General features: G+C 49.7%; 3 protein-coding genes across 3 annotated transcripts; 2 read left to right on the top strand and 1 right to left on the bottom strand.

Annotated features, from left to right (window-relative positions):
* Positions 1-2,390: 2,390 nt before the first annotated feature.
* Positions 2,391-4,575, top strand: GIQ15_03414 (proteinase; the record flags this gene model as incomplete). Its single annotated transcript, XM_033550831.1, has 4 exons — positions 2,391-3,053; positions 3,100-4,064; positions 4,393-4,449; positions 4,509-4,575. 4 exons carry the CDS (start codon positions 2,391-2,393, stop codon positions 4,573-4,575), a joined length of 1,752 nt encoding a protein of 583 aa, XP_033407992.1.
* Positions 4,576-15,381: 10,806 nt separating this feature from the next.
* Positions 15,382-16,634, top strand: GIQ15_03413 (uncharacterized protein; the record flags this gene model as incomplete). Its single annotated transcript, XM_033550830.1, has 4 exons — positions 15,382-15,480; positions 15,557-16,225; positions 16,323-16,388; positions 16,449-16,634. The coding sequence occupies 4 exons, from the start codon at positions 15,382-15,384 to the stop codon at positions 16,632-16,634; spliced, it is 1,020 nt and encodes a 339-aa protein (XP_033407991.1).
* A 1,061-nt stretch (positions 16,635-17,695) lies between these two features.
* On the bottom strand, positions 17,696-19,228 carry GIQ15_03412 (translation release factor eRF1; the record flags this gene model as incomplete). Its single annotated transcript, XM_033550829.1, has 3 exons — positions 17,696-18,373; positions 18,450-18,968; positions 19,151-19,228. The coding sequence occupies 3 exons, from the start codon at positions 19,226-19,228 to the stop codon at positions 17,696-17,698; spliced, it is 1,275 nt and encodes a 424-aa protein (XP_033407990.1).
* Positions 19,229-19,318: the final 90 nt, after the last annotated feature.

Below are 19,318 nucleotides of genomic sequence, written 5' to 3'. Positions count from 1 at the left end.
TGGCGGGTTGTCGAAGGGGTTTGGAGGAGCAAAGGGGGAGGGAGCACCTGGTTGGGAGAGAGGGAGGGGGTGATGCTGGTGTTGGTGGTGCTGCTGGTGCTGTTGGTGCTGCTGTTGCTGCTGGTGATGCTGCTGCTGCTGGTGCTGTTGATGCTGGTGTGGCAGGGTAGGCGGGTTGGGGCCTACGCCGGTCTTGAGACGGTGTGGGGAGCTATATCAGAGAGGAAGGAAGAAAGAGAGTCAGTCAAGCAATTCGATTCACAGGCCAAGGATTGAACTGTCGATATATATAAGAAAGAGACGAGAGGAAAGGAAGGGACAGGAGGCCTCCAGGTAGGCGGACCCAGCATTTTTATGCTACGGGAGGACGAAAGGAGAGGGAACGAGGAGGCAACCCCCGAGGAACCGAGCGGAGAGGGAGGAAGGGTATAAGGATGAAGGGAACGAGTGCCGGGTAGGGATCTGCTGGGCGAGTCGAGGGAGGTGGAAAGCGACCTGGGAGTGACAAAGGAGGACGAGTAACTCACTTCATGTCCGGAAGGGGAGACCTAGATGGGAAGACCCAATTCATCTGTAGCGATACGAACGGAGGAAGAGAGAGGGAAAAAACGTTAGCCAGGCTGGTCAGAGGCGCTACATAGCCTGTACTCGGCGTGAAGGGACCGCGAGTGCCCTCCTGGGTGTCTCTCGCACAGTGGCAGAGAGGTTACACGGGGGCAGGAAAAGGAGCGTTGGGCCTGATCGCAACGAAGGAGCAACGGTGACTTTCTTGCGGGATACAGGGAAGTAGGAAGCTGGAGAAGTAGAGAGACGGGTGCAGGAGGGAGACGGGGGGATGGTCGAGGTGACAAGTGACGAGGCGAGCAGGGGAGGAAGAAGACGTCCACGGCTTTCGTGATGGGGAGAAGGACGAGGCAGAGGAAGAGTCGGAAGGGGAGAGGGAGACGAACTGTAGCTGGAGGTACAGATACTCGTGCTCAAGCCGGAGGTCGGTCGGGCGCGCTCAAGCTGGCTGTACGGTTGGTCTCGTTGGTGGTGATGCTAGGTCTTGTTAGTGGTGGTGATGCTGCTGATGCTGCGAGTGCTGGCATGCGATGCGCGTCCTTGTTGATGCTCTTGATGCGCTGCGGATGCTGGGATGACGGAGGAGGAAGAGCAAGGAGGACGTTCCAAGGTTGGATGCGGGGAACCATGTACTGGTACTTCTTGCTTTCCTGTTTTTGGCAGGGGAGGAAGTACTGGTACACGGGGTCACTGCTGGTAATACGCCGCCCGTGACAGATAAACAAACATCTATATCTATCTTATATTCTTCTACTATATCTATCTATATCTATTCTATTCATATCTATATGTATATGTATTCTTCTTCTTCTATATATCCTTCTTCTACTCTATCTATCTTCTATACAGTGGTACTATCTAGTTATGATGTAGACCCTACGTGCTACATTTCAATATAGACCGCTCGACTGGCCAGCAAGTACATCTCCGCAAAGTACACCAGTTTGCTGCGCTCGTGCTCAGCCAGGGATCCCTGCCCGGCCAGTCGCCCACAGCTGTCGCGTTTCCGTCGCTCGATCAGCACACAGAGCACCTCCCATGGCTGCGTGGACCGTGAAGCGTCTTGCGCAACACAGGAGGGCGGACGAGCAGGTACTTGGCTGGCAAGTCACTGCTCCTGTGCAAGCGTCTCTCTTGTCCTTGTTGCGTAGGATGTAATGGTCGGGACGGCACATAGACGCCCTGGGTACTCGGTCTTTAGATCTGGTCTGGGTTCGATGCAGGCGGCCAGAATGCGATGATCATGAAACATCTCCCGCGCCTCGATATCTCGTCAGCATCCGTCCACGGTAGACACGGTAGACACGGATGCTGCAGGTTGAACAGTACAGTGATGAAGGATGATGACAGTAATGGTTAATGGAGATGAAGATGAATGGTGAGAGCAGTTGGTCGAGGTAGCCTCACTTCTCCCGTGGTAAATAATTTCCGACCATGCCGTGCCATACACTCCTCGCTTGCAGCCGACCTTTGCTTTTCCTCGGCTTTGTCCGCGGATACACATATTATGGCCAGTATACGGAGTATACACCGCAGTATCGCCGTCATGGTTGTTTTCAGGGCAAAGGCGGTCGTCTATCGTTGCCCAAGCGTCATATTAGCTGTCTTTTCTTGCATAGATATCCCTTAATAGTAGATAGACCCTCGGTTATGCTGAATATCCACCGCGGGCTGGCCAGAGGAAAAAGCAAGCGTGACCTCTCTTCCTTGATTTTGCGGCATGGTGGAAGAATCGTGGCTGTTTTTTTCATCTCTCCTCGCCTATTCTTATGCTTGCGTGCATAACTGACATGCATTCTCTTTCGGTGGCTTCATTTTCAGCAGTGATGACTTCAATATTTGAGCTGTTGAGCCATAGCTTGGAGATATCCAGACGCACGGCGCAGTCTATCCTCATAGTCGCCTATACGGCAGCCATCGGACAAACATGGGTTGAGAGTTCACCGTCTGGCTTGTCGCCGCCGCCGCCGCCGCCGTCGTCGTCCTTTGTTCCGACGATAGAGTGGACGCGTTGCCCGTCTTTATATCCCGCCAGGCTCGAATGTGGTCGACTGCGTGTGCCAATGGACCATGACGAGCCTGGAGACAGCGACAACCTCATCACCCTCGGTGTCGTTAGATCTAGGGCTCGCTCGGCTGGACAACACCTGGGGAACCTGATCGTTAACCCAGGCGGACCAGGAGTATCGGAGGTCAGTAAGTTCGTCACCGAAAGGGAGGAAGAACTGATCAGCCAGAAGCTGATGGAGGTCTACGATATCATCGCGCTGGATCCAAGGGGCGTCGGTGTAAGTAACCCCGTTAAGTGCGATGCGAGCATATACAACGAACGCGTCCCCAGCTATGTAAGGAGCCAGAGCGACGTCGATTACCTTGTTTCTTGGAGTCAGGCCTTGGGCAGGTCTTGCGCCAACCTGACGGGCCCTTTAATTAACTATCTCGATACTGTCTCTGTGGCAAAGGACCTTGATCTTTTACGCCAGGCGAGTGTATGTACATCTACTATACGCAGGAATGATATTAACTCGTCAGTAGGCCCTAGGGGACGACAAGTTGAACTACCTGGGCTTCTCCTATGGCACGCAACTCGGAAGCCAGTATGCAGAGCTTTTCCCAGAGCATGTTGGTCGTATGGTCCTTGATGGTATCACTGATCACTCCCAGAGTGAAGTCGGCAGCTTTATCACTGGAGCCATGTCCTTTGAAGACACGTTCAATTCGGTTGCCAGATGGTGCAACACAACCTCTGAATGTGCCTTGTATCATCAAGATGTTCCGGCCATCTTTGACAGGCTGGTCGATGATGCCAATGAGCAGCCCATTCTGGCTCCTAGCTGCCACAGTCCTTACTCTAAAGCCACCGGTGACCATGCAGTGGGTGTCGAGACTTCTACCTGCCGGTCAGAGGTGACTGGATATGAGATTATAGATAACTCACAAGCCTTCCTACAAAGGAAGTCTCTGTGGATTGCTTGGTCCAAGGCATTATTAGAGGCAATTCACGGAAACGCGACCCTCCTCTCGACCCCCCTTCTCACCTCCAACGTGTTCCCCATCACCAACGACTTGAATGAATTTTCTGACAGAGCAATCGTCTGCCAGGACTGGCTACGTCCGACCGGCCCCCGAGCAGGGAGGGACTTGCTGTCAATGTTCAAAGCAGCCCGCGCACTTGCTCCCCATACGCGCGGCATTAGCCAAGTATCCAATATCCCAACCGGCTGCATCGGCTGGCCTGCACCGGTGAGGAACCCGCAACGACGGCTTTGTAGGGACCAGCTCGAAAAGGCACCGCCGATCATGCTGGTGAGTTCCCTTCACGACCCTTCGACGAGCATTGTTTGGGCAATTCGCCTACGCAAGCAGATGCCGACAGCGGTAAGCATCTTCCGTGATGGATTCGGGCATACGAGTTATCGGGAATATGGCGAAACACAGATGATCATCGATGAATTCCTAATCCAAGGCAGCATGGCAGAAGACCTGACCACGTTGGACTCGTAAGCTACTTTTGAGACAAATTGCCTTGAATAGGCGAGAAGAGGGACTCTACAAACCATGCCATCCAAAGCAGGGATTTCGATGCAAGCACAGGATATGACACTTCTGTAACGGTGTACTCGGCCAACGTTGAACCTGGCAAGACAACATCAAACTCTTAGAAATGGTGGGCTCCGTACACACATGTATGCGTGCTGATGAAGATTGCATGCTCATCTCGATTTGAATGCTGAGAAGATACGGAGTACGCTAGAAATATATTCATATACCCATCCTTGACGGGGAGCTTGACATTCTCCCTTATTACTGCTCCTAACAACGCCACAGGTGCATTTCGCTTCTCGCGGCATTCATCAAACAAGTCCTTGCCTGCCTCCGTCATATGTCAGTTGCCGAGCATGCACTGCAGTGATACTGCTACTTGCTATCTACATACCCTCAAGCATCCGCTCGGAACTTCCCAAGAGTGCGGAGTACCCTGCGAATGATGTTCAAGCCGAGTTTCTGTAAGCCATATCAGAGATTTAGGTCTGGCGGCCTTGAAACATTTCATGAATCCAAAAGGCTTAGCACTTTCGGGTTTTGGTATTATCTCTTTGGCCATATGCCAAGTAAAAGGGAAATTATACCCCTGATTTTCTTCTAGTAGGTTTTGGACGGGTCGACGTTTATGGGCTAATCGTAGCCACCTTTCTCGATCGAGGGCCGGATCGTGCCTTGTTTCTCAAGCTGGTAATCTCAAAACATGGGCCTTTTCAGCTAGCTGCATATATTTCTCACGCAGCTCAGCGTTTCGACACACGTCCTGTCTTCCATGGCTCAATATCGACCCGTTGCTGCGGTTAGTTAGCGTTCGTAGCAATTTCTCCTCGCGTAATGACAGCAGGTCCCTAAGGACATGTGGCAGATGGCTGCGTGCGGCATCTTTGTCACTGCATGACTCGAAGTCAAGCTACGGTACTCCGTGCAGCGTACCCCTTAGCTGTCATGCCTGACGCTGTGTTTGTGTCATTGTCTGACCCATCTCGAGCGATGTTTCCCAAAGCGCGCACAGTATAAAAACATAACATGATGTGTCAGCAAATTAATCAGCTGACCTTGAGCTTGGACTCTTACCCCGTGACCTGATTACCTCATCTTTTGTTGTTGTGGTTCATTTTTTTGCTATTTTTGGGCGTTCGCGCATGTTTCATATAGACAACAAACTCCTACTCCGTCCAGACAGACTGCCCCGAAAGCTGTTTCACGGCTCTCCTGCAACTCCCTATCCTATCCTGCTGGGAGGGACGGAGTGAGACCTGCTTCGATGAACAATCAGGTTACTACGTACCGAGATTCATGCAGACCGCCTTCTCTACAGGCTACTACTGTTGACGCTGTCTCAAATATATGCAAGCAACATCAAAGCCCAACGAACTAACTATAGCTGCCTGCAAATCCTCCGCCGCTAGAGCTTCATCATCCTCCGTTCGAGCGAGCTGGCTATTACGTCAATATGACTGAAACTATCCACTAAATCTGTCTATCTTGGCGGTTCGACGTGCATCTACTACTGTATACTGCTTGCTCAGCCCTGCTCTTTCTTGCTAACCGACGTATCCACGACGTCAGCGGTTCATGCTTGCTCCCTGCAGCTGTTGGTCCCGGTCCTGAAGCACCACGCCGCCATCTGATCTGTACCCGTGGCAATGCAGTGCCATCACTTGGGCAAAGGATGAAACGGGCGTAGATCAGTTGCCAAAAATACCTTTTCGAGTATTTTTCTTCCTTTTTCTCTTTTACTCTCCTCTACTTCTCTCATCAAGTTGGGGGAGCGCCGGTCCGACCTTTCGGTTTAGCGGTCGATGGGGAATCATCACAGTTGCTGCTGTGCGGGTAGCATTTATGTCAGAGTGCATACCTTTGTCATGAGTGGGAGAGGGAAATGAAATGAGGTCGTGCCAAACGTGCTCCTCCTACTCCGCAGCGTGCTACAAACCTGTTACATAACCATGCCTTCTCCGCCGTGGCAAGGCAAGGCAAGGTATGCTAAGGCAAGGCCTGCAAGTCATGCAAGTCATATCGAGGGGGTAGCTGCCTGCTATGCCACCTACAACTATCATATCTCTCCCCAGTCTCGTTGCATTTCTTTTACAACAAATCAAACAGGCTGCAACAAACAAGAGCTAAACTCCAACTTATTTTTATTCATTCACCACAAACAAAATACATTAAACTTGTCCTCTCATCTTCTCTCGGTCGCTGTTGTGTGGCTCAGAGGGTAACCGTTTCTTATCGTCCCTATCTTGAGAGGAGAGATATTGTTTACTCCGCTCTCTCAACGCGTCTGATAAATAAAGGCTTTCACCTGGCCTTTCCCATTCCTCCTTCTCTTTGTTCACAAAGCCAGAGCGCTATTTCTCACCTTACTCTTCTTAACACCTCGAAGTGTTTATTTATTACCGGTCAGACATTCTTAAATCCATTTGGCTCTGTCGGCATCTTTCTTCTGATACGCGAAGAACAAATATATGAACGACATTTCTCAAGTTCAAAATACCGGCCTACTCTTTCTTCAAGGCCATATCCATCTCGCGTTATTTGCCTGTATATTTCTGGCCGATTAACTCGTTATACCCCTTTCAAAGGCCCAAAGATGAGCCATCAACTTTATACGGCGAGCCCTCCATCGCCGCCCTCGTTCCTTGCAGAATATAAACCATCCTGTCTGGGGGCGATGAAATGCGGTATCGAAAAGCAGAGCAAAGCCTTAGCTTCTTGTGGCGGACGAGCGTGGACGGAAGAAGAGGTATGAACCTGAAAATACACCTTTTTCAAAGGATATTAGTCTAATAATTCATGATCAGGATGCCTATCTTTATCGTGCCCGTATGCTTAAAACTCCATACAAGCGCATTGCGGCTCATCTGTGCAAAACAGAGCTAGCTTGTCGTCTGCATTTTCACCAAATGTCATCCGGCAATCTTCGAAGGCGGAGCGGGAAATCCCGGTCCTCGTCCATCAGCGTTGAATCAGCATTTTATCCCGTTGAGGAACTAGGGCGTGAATACTCTACCTCTTCATATACCCGAACCCCATCCCCGCGCTACGAACCAGTAACTAGCTACTTCCCGCCTTCTTCCCCGGCTGTTTCCCATGCATCACGTCAGCAACTGCCTTCGCTTTCGTATCCTTTTGAGCTATCACCAACTATTCCAGACCCCAGCAGACCATCCAGGATCCATTCAGCTACAGCACACGACCGGAACCAATCCCAGCCAAACCGCAGATGCCATGTTGATATCGAAACTTCCAGGTTATCACATATACCACATTCCCACCAGTATTCATTCCCACCCTTCACCACCAACAACAACACCGCGAGAAAATACCCTTTCCACGCCGCAATATTACCCCCCAATATATCTGATCCGGTCCATGATATAACCCTACCACCAATCCGGTCGATCCCCCTGCCCACACCCAGCCCCAGCCCTGGCCCAGGTCCGGCCCCCTTAATTCCCTCAATGGGACTTTACAGAGATGTTTATCGTCGCGGCTCTCACTCCGTAGCGGGGCAATGCAACAACGATCACCGCCATGCAGCCGATGAACCCCGAGAAGCTCGAATCGCAGAACCTAACGTGCAGCAAACTTCTCAAAGCCCGCTGCAAAAATGTGCTGTCGCTTCACTTCTGACTGTTGAGCGAGATGTGTGGGCTCCTAGAGGGATTAAGAGCAGACCTGTGATGTGAAACCTTCCGATTTAACGCATTTTCAATTTCCCTCTATGTATTGATTTATATAAATCCATGGGGTGGTTGGCGGCAGGTGTCTGGATACACCGTACCCTCTCCCTAAATATACCCTTTATGAGCATGGCTTTTTCTTGTTACGCTGACGAACTTAATATTAATATGGGATGCTCCGCCATTCCGCCATTCCCTTTTTGTCAGAACATCATGGTTTATCTGGATCTTCTTGCATATGTTCTATATCTTACACCAGTTTCCCTCAAAAGTTATTTCATCAATATAGACAGCTGAGTTCAACGATTTCCCTAACGAGGCTGCCTATACCGTCGAAGCACGGCTGTTCCTCCTCGTCCTTTACACTGTTTTGAGGATTCTGTCATTATATACCCTTGAAGTTACAGCCTCGCTATATACAAGCCGGATAAACGGCCTGCATAAATTGCCAAAAAAGTAAATAAATTGTTCGCTTGACATAAAATATGTGCATTCTTGTTCTATCGGAAACAAGGCTTCCGCGAGGATTAAAAAGGACGAAAACAAGCCCGCATAGCTTAGTCTCGCACTTCTTTCGTAACGACTAGCCATGCGGTTCCTGATGATCGCTGGGCCAGCCAGGGGTGTTCATTGCCATCACACACACCTTCCAAAGAAAGGATCAGTACGCAGCTCGAAAACCGCCCATTTCCAGAACTACGGATAGCGCCATGTTATCGATTACTATTCTGTTTTAATTTCCCGACACGCGTGCTGGTGCTTGTTGTTAGCCAATCTGCGGAGAGTATATCCATATTTTGGCCCTAGGCATGCGCATGCACATGCAAGGTATCTGATGCATGTTCAAAATCCACCGTGTCGCTAAGGGCAAGGAGAGGATTCTCCCTGGTTCATTACTCAAGCGAATGACACAACACGAGATGGTTCTTCCGCCTCGGGGATCGGGTGGGATGGGAGTGGGTGGCCCCCTGGGTATACTTTACCAAAACGCCGGATAGGTGTCCTGTCGGCGTTGAGCCCTGTATAAAGCTAATATATAATGTCAGTACCAGACATGTATTCCCTGGCGAAAAGCCTGTTGCTGGATACTTACCCGTGGGCGGATTTTCAAGGGAACTGGAAGGATGTACAGTATGGCGACGGGATTCAAAAGACTAACTAGCATCGCCAGGCTAGTGGCTGACGGCAATGGTGATCGACTTTCTGGGTTCCTGGTACCGAAGCCCTAAAATATGTGAGATGTGTGATTTGAATCTGTTAGCCGCCCATTTGTGAAGTACGGGATGGGGCTGAGAATTAACCTGCATTTTTTACCAGACACCCCATGACGGGGGACGGTAGTTATTCACATCTTGACACGTTGGTGCCCAGCATCCATCTACTGCAGGGAGATGACTGCTCACCTTCTCACCGGTATACATGCACATATCGTACGCATGAGGCAGAACCGGCACGCTAGAGAATGAAGCAGACGCCCAAGATCGAGGCTACACGCCATTATTAATATGGCGTACGTGTGTGGTTGCGTGTGTGTACTCCGTATACTCGGTAAGAAGTCACATAATTTCTCCGCCACGACGGACATCCACGATCTTACTTCTTTATCCCCGAAAAATGGCCAGGGATGAACTAGTAAGGCATTAGGTGATAAATATCTCACTTGGCGAGGGCCCAAGAGTCGACTAACTCGCATGCAATGCCCGTTTCAAGCGTTCCTATTTCTCTTTGTTGTCTTTTGGATAGACTCTGCGTCGGACCTGGGAGAATAACAAGGGTCACAATATGATCGATACCATTTAACGTTAACCGAGACTTGGGCTTTCAGTGCGTCACGATGGCGACAAACCGGCAATAAGGCCGGGATAGGGGGCTCGGTATGGTCAAATATCTTGAGAGAGGGAGACAGGACACCGGCCCATAGGCCAGGCGTTAACGTGCATGTTGGGTGTTTAAGTTTTGGGGGTCAGGTAACTCCGAGATGTCTGTCTTGTCTGTTCGTTCGCTGCTTGCTTGTCCATTCCTCGTCTATAGGATCAAGCAAGTAATACTGCTCTGCATGTTAAGCATCAAACCGAGCGGTCGGGTTTGGACCCTAGTTTTCTTTCTTTTTCCCCCTTCCCCCTTCTCCCTACATATGTGATTTACAGAGCTGCCAGCCCCAATATCAATCCAGCTTCCCTCAACATGGGTCGTCTTCGATTTCTATTGCAGCATCGTTCCCGAGGCGGTGGAAATGGACCCCAAACTCGCATAACAAACAACAAAAACGACCCTTTTATTGTGAAATCCGCCATTGTGGAATGGGAACGGGATATACAGGAACATGCGAGCAGGGACGCCCTCTATGGTAGAAAGAGGTTAAATGTCCGTCGTGATGAAAGCGAAACCCGACGTGGACCCCTTAACCGAGCTCTAGTGGGTTTCACTGATGTGCATCCTTTGGGTCATTGTTGTCTATACAGATAAGTACACCTGTCAGACAGACGCACCCCGCTACTCGGGCTTGCAAGGTCAATCAATCGCATGTACCCACGAAATTGAAGCCATGCAGGGTCGTCGCAGTGGTCGCTCCTATTATCACATCAGTACATTAGCGTATCCAGCAATATGTCTAACCAGACCCCCCTAGATAGAGCGATTCGGCACCGAACTTCTCACCCTAGTCAGCACTGCCTATCTGCTTGGCCTGGTTTTCGCAGGTGTATGCATGGCCTCACTCTGCAGTCTTCCTCGTGAGCGATACCGATCAGCAGGTAAAAAAAAAAAGAAGAATGAAGTTACATGCTCACGTAGCAAAGGATAGGCAGAGTGTGCGCGCGAAAGGTATCTAGGAAGGTTATTTTTTTTTGGCTCCAGGGTACAAACGGAGTATTTGACCCTGGATTAGCAACCCGCCTAGCCCAGACGGGTAGGTATAGATCATATATTCGCAGCAAAATGCGTCATTCCATGTCCCGCCATGCCGTCCAGAGCTTAATTTCGAGCAGTACCTCAAGACGGGCCTTGGAACTCTCAATCAGGGCTATCGAAGGCTATAATTAGTAGGGCTTGAGGCTCGCCAGGGCACAGCCCGGTTATCTGCTCTCGCACAAGCACCATACGTTCAACCTATCCCGAGACAGCGGCTCAACTCCAGGTGTTGATGATTAAAGATGTTAGAAACCGAGGTGATGGTTTTCTGTTACAGTATATTGCAGGTAAAGGATTCCGTGCTTAGCAGAAGCCACCGAATCCACTATGCAGAGTAACCTCTGAGATTGTGCGATAGAGGATATGCCATGATACCATCGGTCTGAGGTAGAATATGGTAGCTTAAGTAGCACTGCATATTCATTTCTCTCACAAAGAGCTCTGAGCTTCAGCAAACAACGTCCAAGCTCAGCTGTGCTCAGTGTATGGAGAAGTGGGGTTTCGGAGCATAGATGCGGCTTCCCGGCCTAGTGGCCTATCATGGAGTGGACACTCATGACAGCGGTCGATGGGGCTTATACAGATAAAAATAGGCCATGTGTGCCTTCCAACTGTTCAGCATGAAGCGCAATGCCATTACCCTATTTTGGGACATCAGGCCATCATTTGTGAGTTAAGGCGTAACTGAGCCATCCGAGCAAAGCGGGCTGACGGCAGCTACGGCAATGGCGCGGGGATGCCACGGCGGTAGTCTAAATAAAAATCAGAGTTGACGTCCCATAATGTTGGCGATGTTCATTGTCGCACCGAGCCCACGACGGAAGCATTCTTCACCAGGGCACCAACAGGAAAAGAGCCACTGCGCCGTTGGGAGCAAAATGCTATTTTAATTTGCAGCTTGATGCAGGGACAGTGAAAAGGGCAGGTAGACAGCAGTCTTCTGTCAACTGATGGTAAAAATAGCGGATTCAGAGTAGAACCCATCTGTCACGGGGAACGGGAACAACAGCTAACAATTATCCCGTTGTTTTGGTATATGAATTCACCGCGGGATAATTATATAATTCTTATGAACCGGCCAGGCTTTGTAGCAGCAGCTCGTCTTCGGTCCAGTAAGCCGTCCTGCTGCCTACCTGCTGGCCCATCTCTGCCTGGCAACGTGGAGTATGGCCTAGGATTCTCCCTATATCATTAGCGTAGACGGGGCAAAAAGCGGAAACGGGAGCTGGCTGCCTAGGGCAGGGACTGTGCGGCGCAGCATGGGAAGATCTACCTGAGTCAATCAATAGTCTAGCGGTTCTAGCAGCTTTCGATATCGAAACCTTCTAGAACGCCCGTCGCCCGGTCCAGGAACTGGCGAATATAGCTGGGGACTCGGCCGGGCAACGCAGACGGGGGAGCTCTGATTCGGTATCGTCCTTCTCGACTCTAGCTTCGGGAGTTGGGGTCTCTTTCTCCCCTCCGAGCTGGGGTCGAGATGTCTGCCAGGGGGTATCTAGTGCTGTCGAGTGCTGCCGTCTCCGTTATCAGCGCTGCTAACGACCGGGAAGATGTAACCTGCATCGCGCTATCCGGCATGGTTGAAATGTTGTCTTTTCCTCCTCGGTGGTTCCCAAGTCAGTCACGTGATATAGACCCCGATCCATTCATCTTCGCCTGTTAAGCGCCAGCCCCCTATATCGCGAACCTCATCTGCGAGTCCCGCGGCCACTCAGCGACTTTCGCAGCCCCATACCGCAGTGGCTAGCCTCTTGTGCCTCCTCGGCCTCTCTCCCCAGGCTCGATCTGCTCGCAGCTGCTGTGATTCCAGTCGGTTGTGCACGACGATCGCCCGTCCGTCCGTGGCTGGCCGGGTTTTCTTTTTGGCCCGTAACTCGATATTCCTGATCAATGGCAACGGCCCCCTTCTCGCGAAGCCAATCGACCGCTGCAGACATCGAGGAGTATGTTCGCAGCTGCTACCTCGCATCAATTGCCTAAACAGAGCCTCAGGGTCGACCCGTTGCCGGCGGAGCAAAAATAACATCCAAGACTGAAACTCATAGCTCCAACCCCCACAAACCATTGATACAGGGAAAAGACAACATCCACACGCTATCTATCTCTGTCTCTCTCCTGCCCTGGTCGTCTCCGTCTCGCCGTCTCTCCGACCTCCCATTCTATCACTGCCTGACCCTCGTTCGTTCGCCGTTTAATCTCCACTGCCGCCAAGCTTCTCGGTACAACCACCCTGTCTTCCAAAACTCGCCAATCTCTCGCCCAAGGATCCCAGTCAACGTATGACGGCTACTTCCCCCATTAGCCTCATCCTCATCCCACCTTTACGTAGTGCTACGTACGTATGGAGTACACGTACATGCTAATGTAGTGGTCCATCGCATATACGTGGTCCACGCTCCTTATAGCAACCAGTCTCCAATAGCCGCATCCTGGTTAGGGAGAATGGCCCGGCGGCTAGCCACAAAAACGGCCATGGAGACGTTTCGTTCAAGGGCCTCCAGACCTGGATTTCCTTGTTCAGTTGCTCCATATAGCCTAGAACAAGGCCCTCTACTCGCAAACCGGCACTTCTGCCTGGCTCGCTTGGATCAATCATTCCGCTTCGAGGAGAACTAGTACGGAGTACAGAGTATACTACGGATGATTCTATATTCTCCCTCCGTGGAGAGAACGACAGGAACAGAATAGGCTATCTCCCGCGCTAATTAGAGCCCCCACCTGCAAATGATTCTCGCACACACCACCTCTTTCATCGAACGCTTTTCGATGTTGTGGATACGACGCTCATCAGCGCTCTTTTTTTTTTTTTGCTTTCTTTTGTCCCGGAACTCTTACTGACTCGGCGAAAAAGTAAAACCCATGAGGGGAAAGAGGGTTTTTCCCCCCCTTCTTTTCTTTTTTTCCATTATGGCCCTCACGTTAATAGCTCTGTGAAGAAGATCAGTAAATCATCGGACCGTGTGCTTCTTGCAAAGGCCCCCAAGACACATCGAAGTGGAGTGGCACAGCTCGGAAGAATATCGATGGCCCTTCGTACGAACCCGAATAGACGTGCATATCCAGGTGGGTGCATGCTTGCTTACCATGTACAGCCAGAGGAGAGCCGTGTACACACCCCAGAGTACACGCCTGCTAACCCATCCCAAGAGGGTACTGCCCTACGCCGCAAGGGAGCACCCCCTTTTCTCACCTACCGGTTCTGACTGGCCGTTATTAATATGTTACCCCTGCACAGAGGTAAAAACCGGTATATACCTACGGAGCATCACGGTTTCAAGTATCTCGACCACGACAATAGCTATTATTAATATTATCGTCGTTGCTGCGCATCGCTCTGATATTCGCCCTTAATGCTTGGAAATACACCACGGTTCGGATGGAAGGGCACAAACTTAAACACAAGAAGACAGTGGCTTTTAGTATTTCTTTTTTAGGTACAGGGGCCAGCTATGATTCGGTTCCGTTCTCCTGGGACGAGCGGCTTGCGCGGTGATAGGATAACATTCGATACTCCCTGTCTGTCGCCTGCTTAACGATCGAAGCAAAGCTGGCTCTCCCAGCCCGGCCTGACCTGACAAGCCTTGCCGGCCGGAAATCGCTGCTGCCAGGGGAAAGAGGGAATTTTTTCCCTTTTCTTTTCTACTCTTTTCTTTTCTTTTTCTTTCTCTTTAACGAGTTCCCTTTTAACCTTCTTGCGCTAAAATGTCACCTCCTGCTGAGTCGAGGTTGACTAAGGCCTTGACCCCCCTGGCTGCCTTTATTCCCACCTGTTTTGGCTGGGTACGTTTCTAAGGGGGGGCGCTGCTCTCCGCATCAACGTCAACAACTAAGAACCCCAAGCCCGTTACGGACGGTATAATCAGGCCGCTCACGGTCGCCGGTGCGTGGGTTAGGCGCAGGCTTAGATGTACCTGATCCCCTGTCGGTTGCCTAAAAGCGCATCCTAGAATCTCGAGGTCAAATGGGGGCCATCTTGATTCTACCTCCTCTATGGATCAAACCGACCCCCTTGAGGATTGCCATAAGCCGGCGCTTAGATGCAGCCTTTTTAATTTTCATTCTCCTCTCCATTTCACGTCCTCTTTTTTTTGTATTTTTTTAATTTTCCATTGCGGATCTACCATGTCGCCCTTCTGGCTGAAGTGGCACAGTCATAACAGCATGTGGACCTTTAATTTTCCATTATCTTTTTCCCGCTCTGGAGAAGCAGTAGGTATATGAGAAGGAGAGATTTGAAAAAAAAGAGGATCATGACCTCAGATCATTTGAAAATCTTGGATGCAGGAGCGTTCATTGCATTGTCTGTGCTCCTGATTTGGCTACATTTATCTGGCCCGCTACAGTTGGCTTCCCGCTACTTGTTGACAAGCAAGCTATCCTTCTGTTGTCCGCAATTCTTCAGACGCAGGTCACATTTATATAACTACATGGTCTTCCGCATCGAACTCGGACAATATTCTCCATCGACTACTCAACCTCAAACCAACTACCAACCATCGGAGTGCTTGACTGAAAGCCACCTACCTACGCTTTGCATCTTTCACCTCTCTTGAATGCGCCTTCACTAGAAGCTTGCTTCTTTTAATTCTTCTTTCTTTCTATACCTCCATTTGCGCGGAGGTTGCTGGACTAGTCCTGCCCTTATACAACTACTCCTCACTTGCTCAGAGTGCCCCTCATGGCAACCGACGATCTCGCCAGCTCATGGGAGGAGACGCCTTTCCCAGGCCAAATGTCTAATATGCTTGATCACCAAGAATGGGTCACTCCAGGCACGGTATGAATGCGACCTGCTGCTTACGGCGGCCTGATAACATTGCTTTCACCATCCAGTACTGACCTTGGATGAATAGACATACACCACCACCTCAAATCCTTATGTGTCCACCTCTCACGCCAATCAAGCTATGCTCACTCCTATCAGCCTCTCCGGCAGTGTCCTTCTTGACCCTCGACATAGCCCATCCCAGGGCCACCAGCAACATCAAGACCCCCGATATCCTTCTATGGGTGGTGGGATACAGCACGGCCTTGGAATCACTGGAACTTCTGCGCTAAGCTACGTGCAACCCGGGATGCCTTCATACAATCCATTTCATAGACCTATGATGGGAAATATAGTGGACCATACCGATTCTGCTGGGTATGAGAGGGAGAGATCGCAAATGAGGACCACCAGAGCACCACCACACACCCCAGCGCATACACCAGTACATCTAAGACCCCCAGTTACTATCGCCCCAAACCCTGCCGGCCTCCGACAGCTAGAGCAAGAAAGACAAATTAGTCAGGAAGAGCAAGCTCAGCGCAATCCCAGACGGCGTCGACGGACCCGAAGGCGGTCAACACAATTAGAAGAAGAGACGGACTTTGCCATAAAGCTTAGAAACGAAGGGTACGCCTGGAAGGATGTTGTATCGCGGGTGAATTTTGCTTTCAACGCCAACTATACCGCCTCCCGCCTCCAAATGCGCATCACACGTCGGTGGCAACGTATGATGAAAGGGTGGTCCGAGGATGATGTGAGTATGTGCGCCTATTTCCCAGTTTGATTAGCATTTTCATTTATCCCCAACCCCTTTCCAACCAGCCAACGGTTCGATTAACGTTCATTCTTAGATTCAAGCGCTTCAGAATGCTCATTCGTACTGGGAGACTGAAAAATTCGAGATAATATCACAGAAGGTCCGTGACAAGCCACGGCGACCAAAGAGAGGCTATGTTATCTAACTGGCTATCTTATAGATACAAGACTTTGGGGCTACAAAAAGGTGGACTCCTTCACAATGCGAACAAAAATGGGAATTACTTCAAACACATAGTCGGGCTCTGGAAACCAGCCCAAGAGAAATAGAAGAAGAACCAGGACCAGAACCAGAAGCCGACGATGATGACGAAGAACATCAACCCAAACGTCCCCGGACACAATAATTAATACCTTTCATCCTCAAGTCACCTTTTCCTACGTCGGCGCTTCTGAATGGTTTTTACAAACATCCAGCACTTTATAGCACACGCAGCCCTTGTCCCCTATTTTTCCTTGCTTGAGCTGTGGATCTTCCCCATTCTTGATACCCCAACACGTTTTTGAACCCAAAGTTACCGTTTTTCCTTATGCACTATCACCGGCGGCACACATCTATATACATAAGCACGGAGTACACTCTTGATATTATGATCCATGATTTGGTTTTGCATGTTAATTTTCCTTCTCCTTTTTTTCACTACGTGTTCTGTTTTCTGGTCTCTGGTTGCTTGTTTACATTTTGGGAGAAATTGTTTCATACGTCTTTATCAGTACTTCCTCGGGCATACATTGTTGTTTTCCTATGTGTATACAGGATAATCTCAAGCGAGAATAATGGGAGAGTGTAGAAGACAAAGTCCAAAATTGAATTTATCTTCACAGCACTTGAGTTCATTCATAGACGTGTATCCATTTTCTTACTTGGGTAGCTCTTATCATGCATATTTCCCTTTTCCAATATCCTCATACTATCCTAGTCTCATATCCTGCTCCTGTCTACTTCGACTTTGTTCTCTTCTCCATGATCTGTATACTAATACCGACTGTATGTGGCCAACATTACAGCTATGCAAAGCAGTGCCGGCATTGGCCTCTCACAACATGACTTGATTACTATGAGCACAGCCAGTGTCTTTGACGCCATGCAATGTTCCATTCCTTATTATCTACTAAGCATAATCTGCTTGGCCAAAATACTCATATTTAAGCGACATTAGGGGTGCTTTAACCGCTTACAAATATGCACTCGATTACCGTTCCGCCCATGGGTCAACCTTATCTCAACATCTCAACTTCCAGATGGAAGATTAAAGGGGGAGCCTTGCATTTCTATTACTTATGTCGGTCAGGTTTAGTAATGATGGGTAGGGCAGCGCTTCTGCATTTCATATTTACTAATCGCGAACGGGCGTGATCGTGGATATCATTGAGTGGTAAATTTCTTCCAGTTATATGTTTGTTTCCCTTAGCCATCTTCTTCGTCATGCTCTTCGTCATTGTCCTCAATAGGAAATGTCAAAATTGCAGCAACGCCACCTAGGCCGTCCAACCTTCTCCCACTTTCATGATCAGAACTAAGGACTCTGACCTCTCCGCCTTCGACATCCCTCACCCGGTCCACTAGGGCAACCCACCTCTGTCTCTCACGCACATTTGGCGCCCTGAATAACCTATTCGAGATCAACAAGACTCCTCCGCCTCTACCTACTGCTCCCTGATCGACGGCTGACTCTACCTCGCCAGGGCCATAGGTAGCCTTGTTCGTATCCTTTCGTAGATGTGTGTAGAATGTATCCATCAGTGCCGTCTCGCGCGCATATTTTGTGTTGGCTAATCGTGCTTGGACAGCAGGGGACTGTAGCACTTCATTTAGGGAGTGGATGTGGCCTGATGAAGAATGAACTACTACCAAGCTTTGGAGGAGTGGTTTTAAGGATGGTGTGGTAGTGTTGGCAACGGATTGAATATGTTTTTGGAATCCGGCTGCAGTGAATCCCGGAGAGGCAAGGAGGATAGGCTTTGCGGCCGTATCACTACCTGAACCTGAAGTTGGTGTGGTGACGACAGAAGAGCCTGTGGCGCTGTTGAATTCGATAAGGCGCAAAAGGTTGTCTAGGGTAAGCTGATAGAACTTCGATAGGGACTATTTTAGGGGTCATTACATTAGCTTCATCAAAAATGAGGTAAAAAAAGGGGGGTGAGTAGAAATATATTCGTACCTTGTCATGGTCACTTCCCCCTTGCCTCTTTCTTGGGATTGTAAGCTCGACCTTCTGCTTTAGAACTGTTTGATATTGTCCAATAAAGCATATATTTGCAAGTCCTTCTTGCATAACCACAGCCACGGCCTCCGCCCTCCTTTTACCACCCTCATCAACGGCATCTTTCAACATTTCAATTGCCATACTGTCCCATCCACCAGCGGAGGTACCCGTTGATGGCCCATCCCCTGGCAGGGCTGTGCCTTCTACTTCTTTCTCTAACGTGAAATTCCTCTGTAATTCCAAATCAAGGGTGTGATGCTGGCCAATCTTCGTATATGGTGTTTCTACAACGATCTGACCGGATACATGGAGCTGGCAGCTTTGGATGTCGAAATCAAGACTCTTAACACGGATTTGTAAGTTCATATGGACGCGGGAGGAAGTTGTAGTTCCTGTAGTTGCGGTGGTGGTCACCCGGCGTATTGCGCTGGCTTTTAGAAGGTCATTAGGCCGTATGAGGTTGTACGCATGCCACTGAAGGTAAGGCCAAAAGCAAAAGCAAGATGTAGAATTAGCGTGTGGCCCTTTTCATCACAATATTCCCTGCGAACCGATTCCCATAAGGAAGTCGAGCGCTAAATTGAAGAATTTGCAAAAAAAAAAAAAAAAAAAAAAAAAAAGATAAACGGGGAGGGTAATAGTCATTAACCCCGTACCATGTCTTCTGGTTCCTCTGGGTAGAGCGTAACAGAACCCGAGCCATTCCGCTCGATATTTTGCTTGATGAGGCGCATTATCAAAGCGTCGGTGTCTCCTTTGCAAAAACTGACAATAGCGTACACCGGCAGTCAGAAGAAATCCCCTCTCGGCTTGAGTGCTACAAG

This window comes from Arthroderma uncinatum (genome assembly GCF_011692745.1).
Source record: "Arthroderma uncinatum strain CBS 119779 chromosome Unknown scaffold2, whole genome shotgun sequence".
In the NCBI taxonomy this organism is placed as follows: Eukaryota; Fungi; Ascomycota; class Eurotiomycetes; order Onygenales; family Arthrodermataceae; genus Arthroderma; species Arthroderma uncinatum.
Note: the sequence above shows the minus strand (reverse complement) of the source record. Positions and strands in the feature narration are given on the sequence as shown.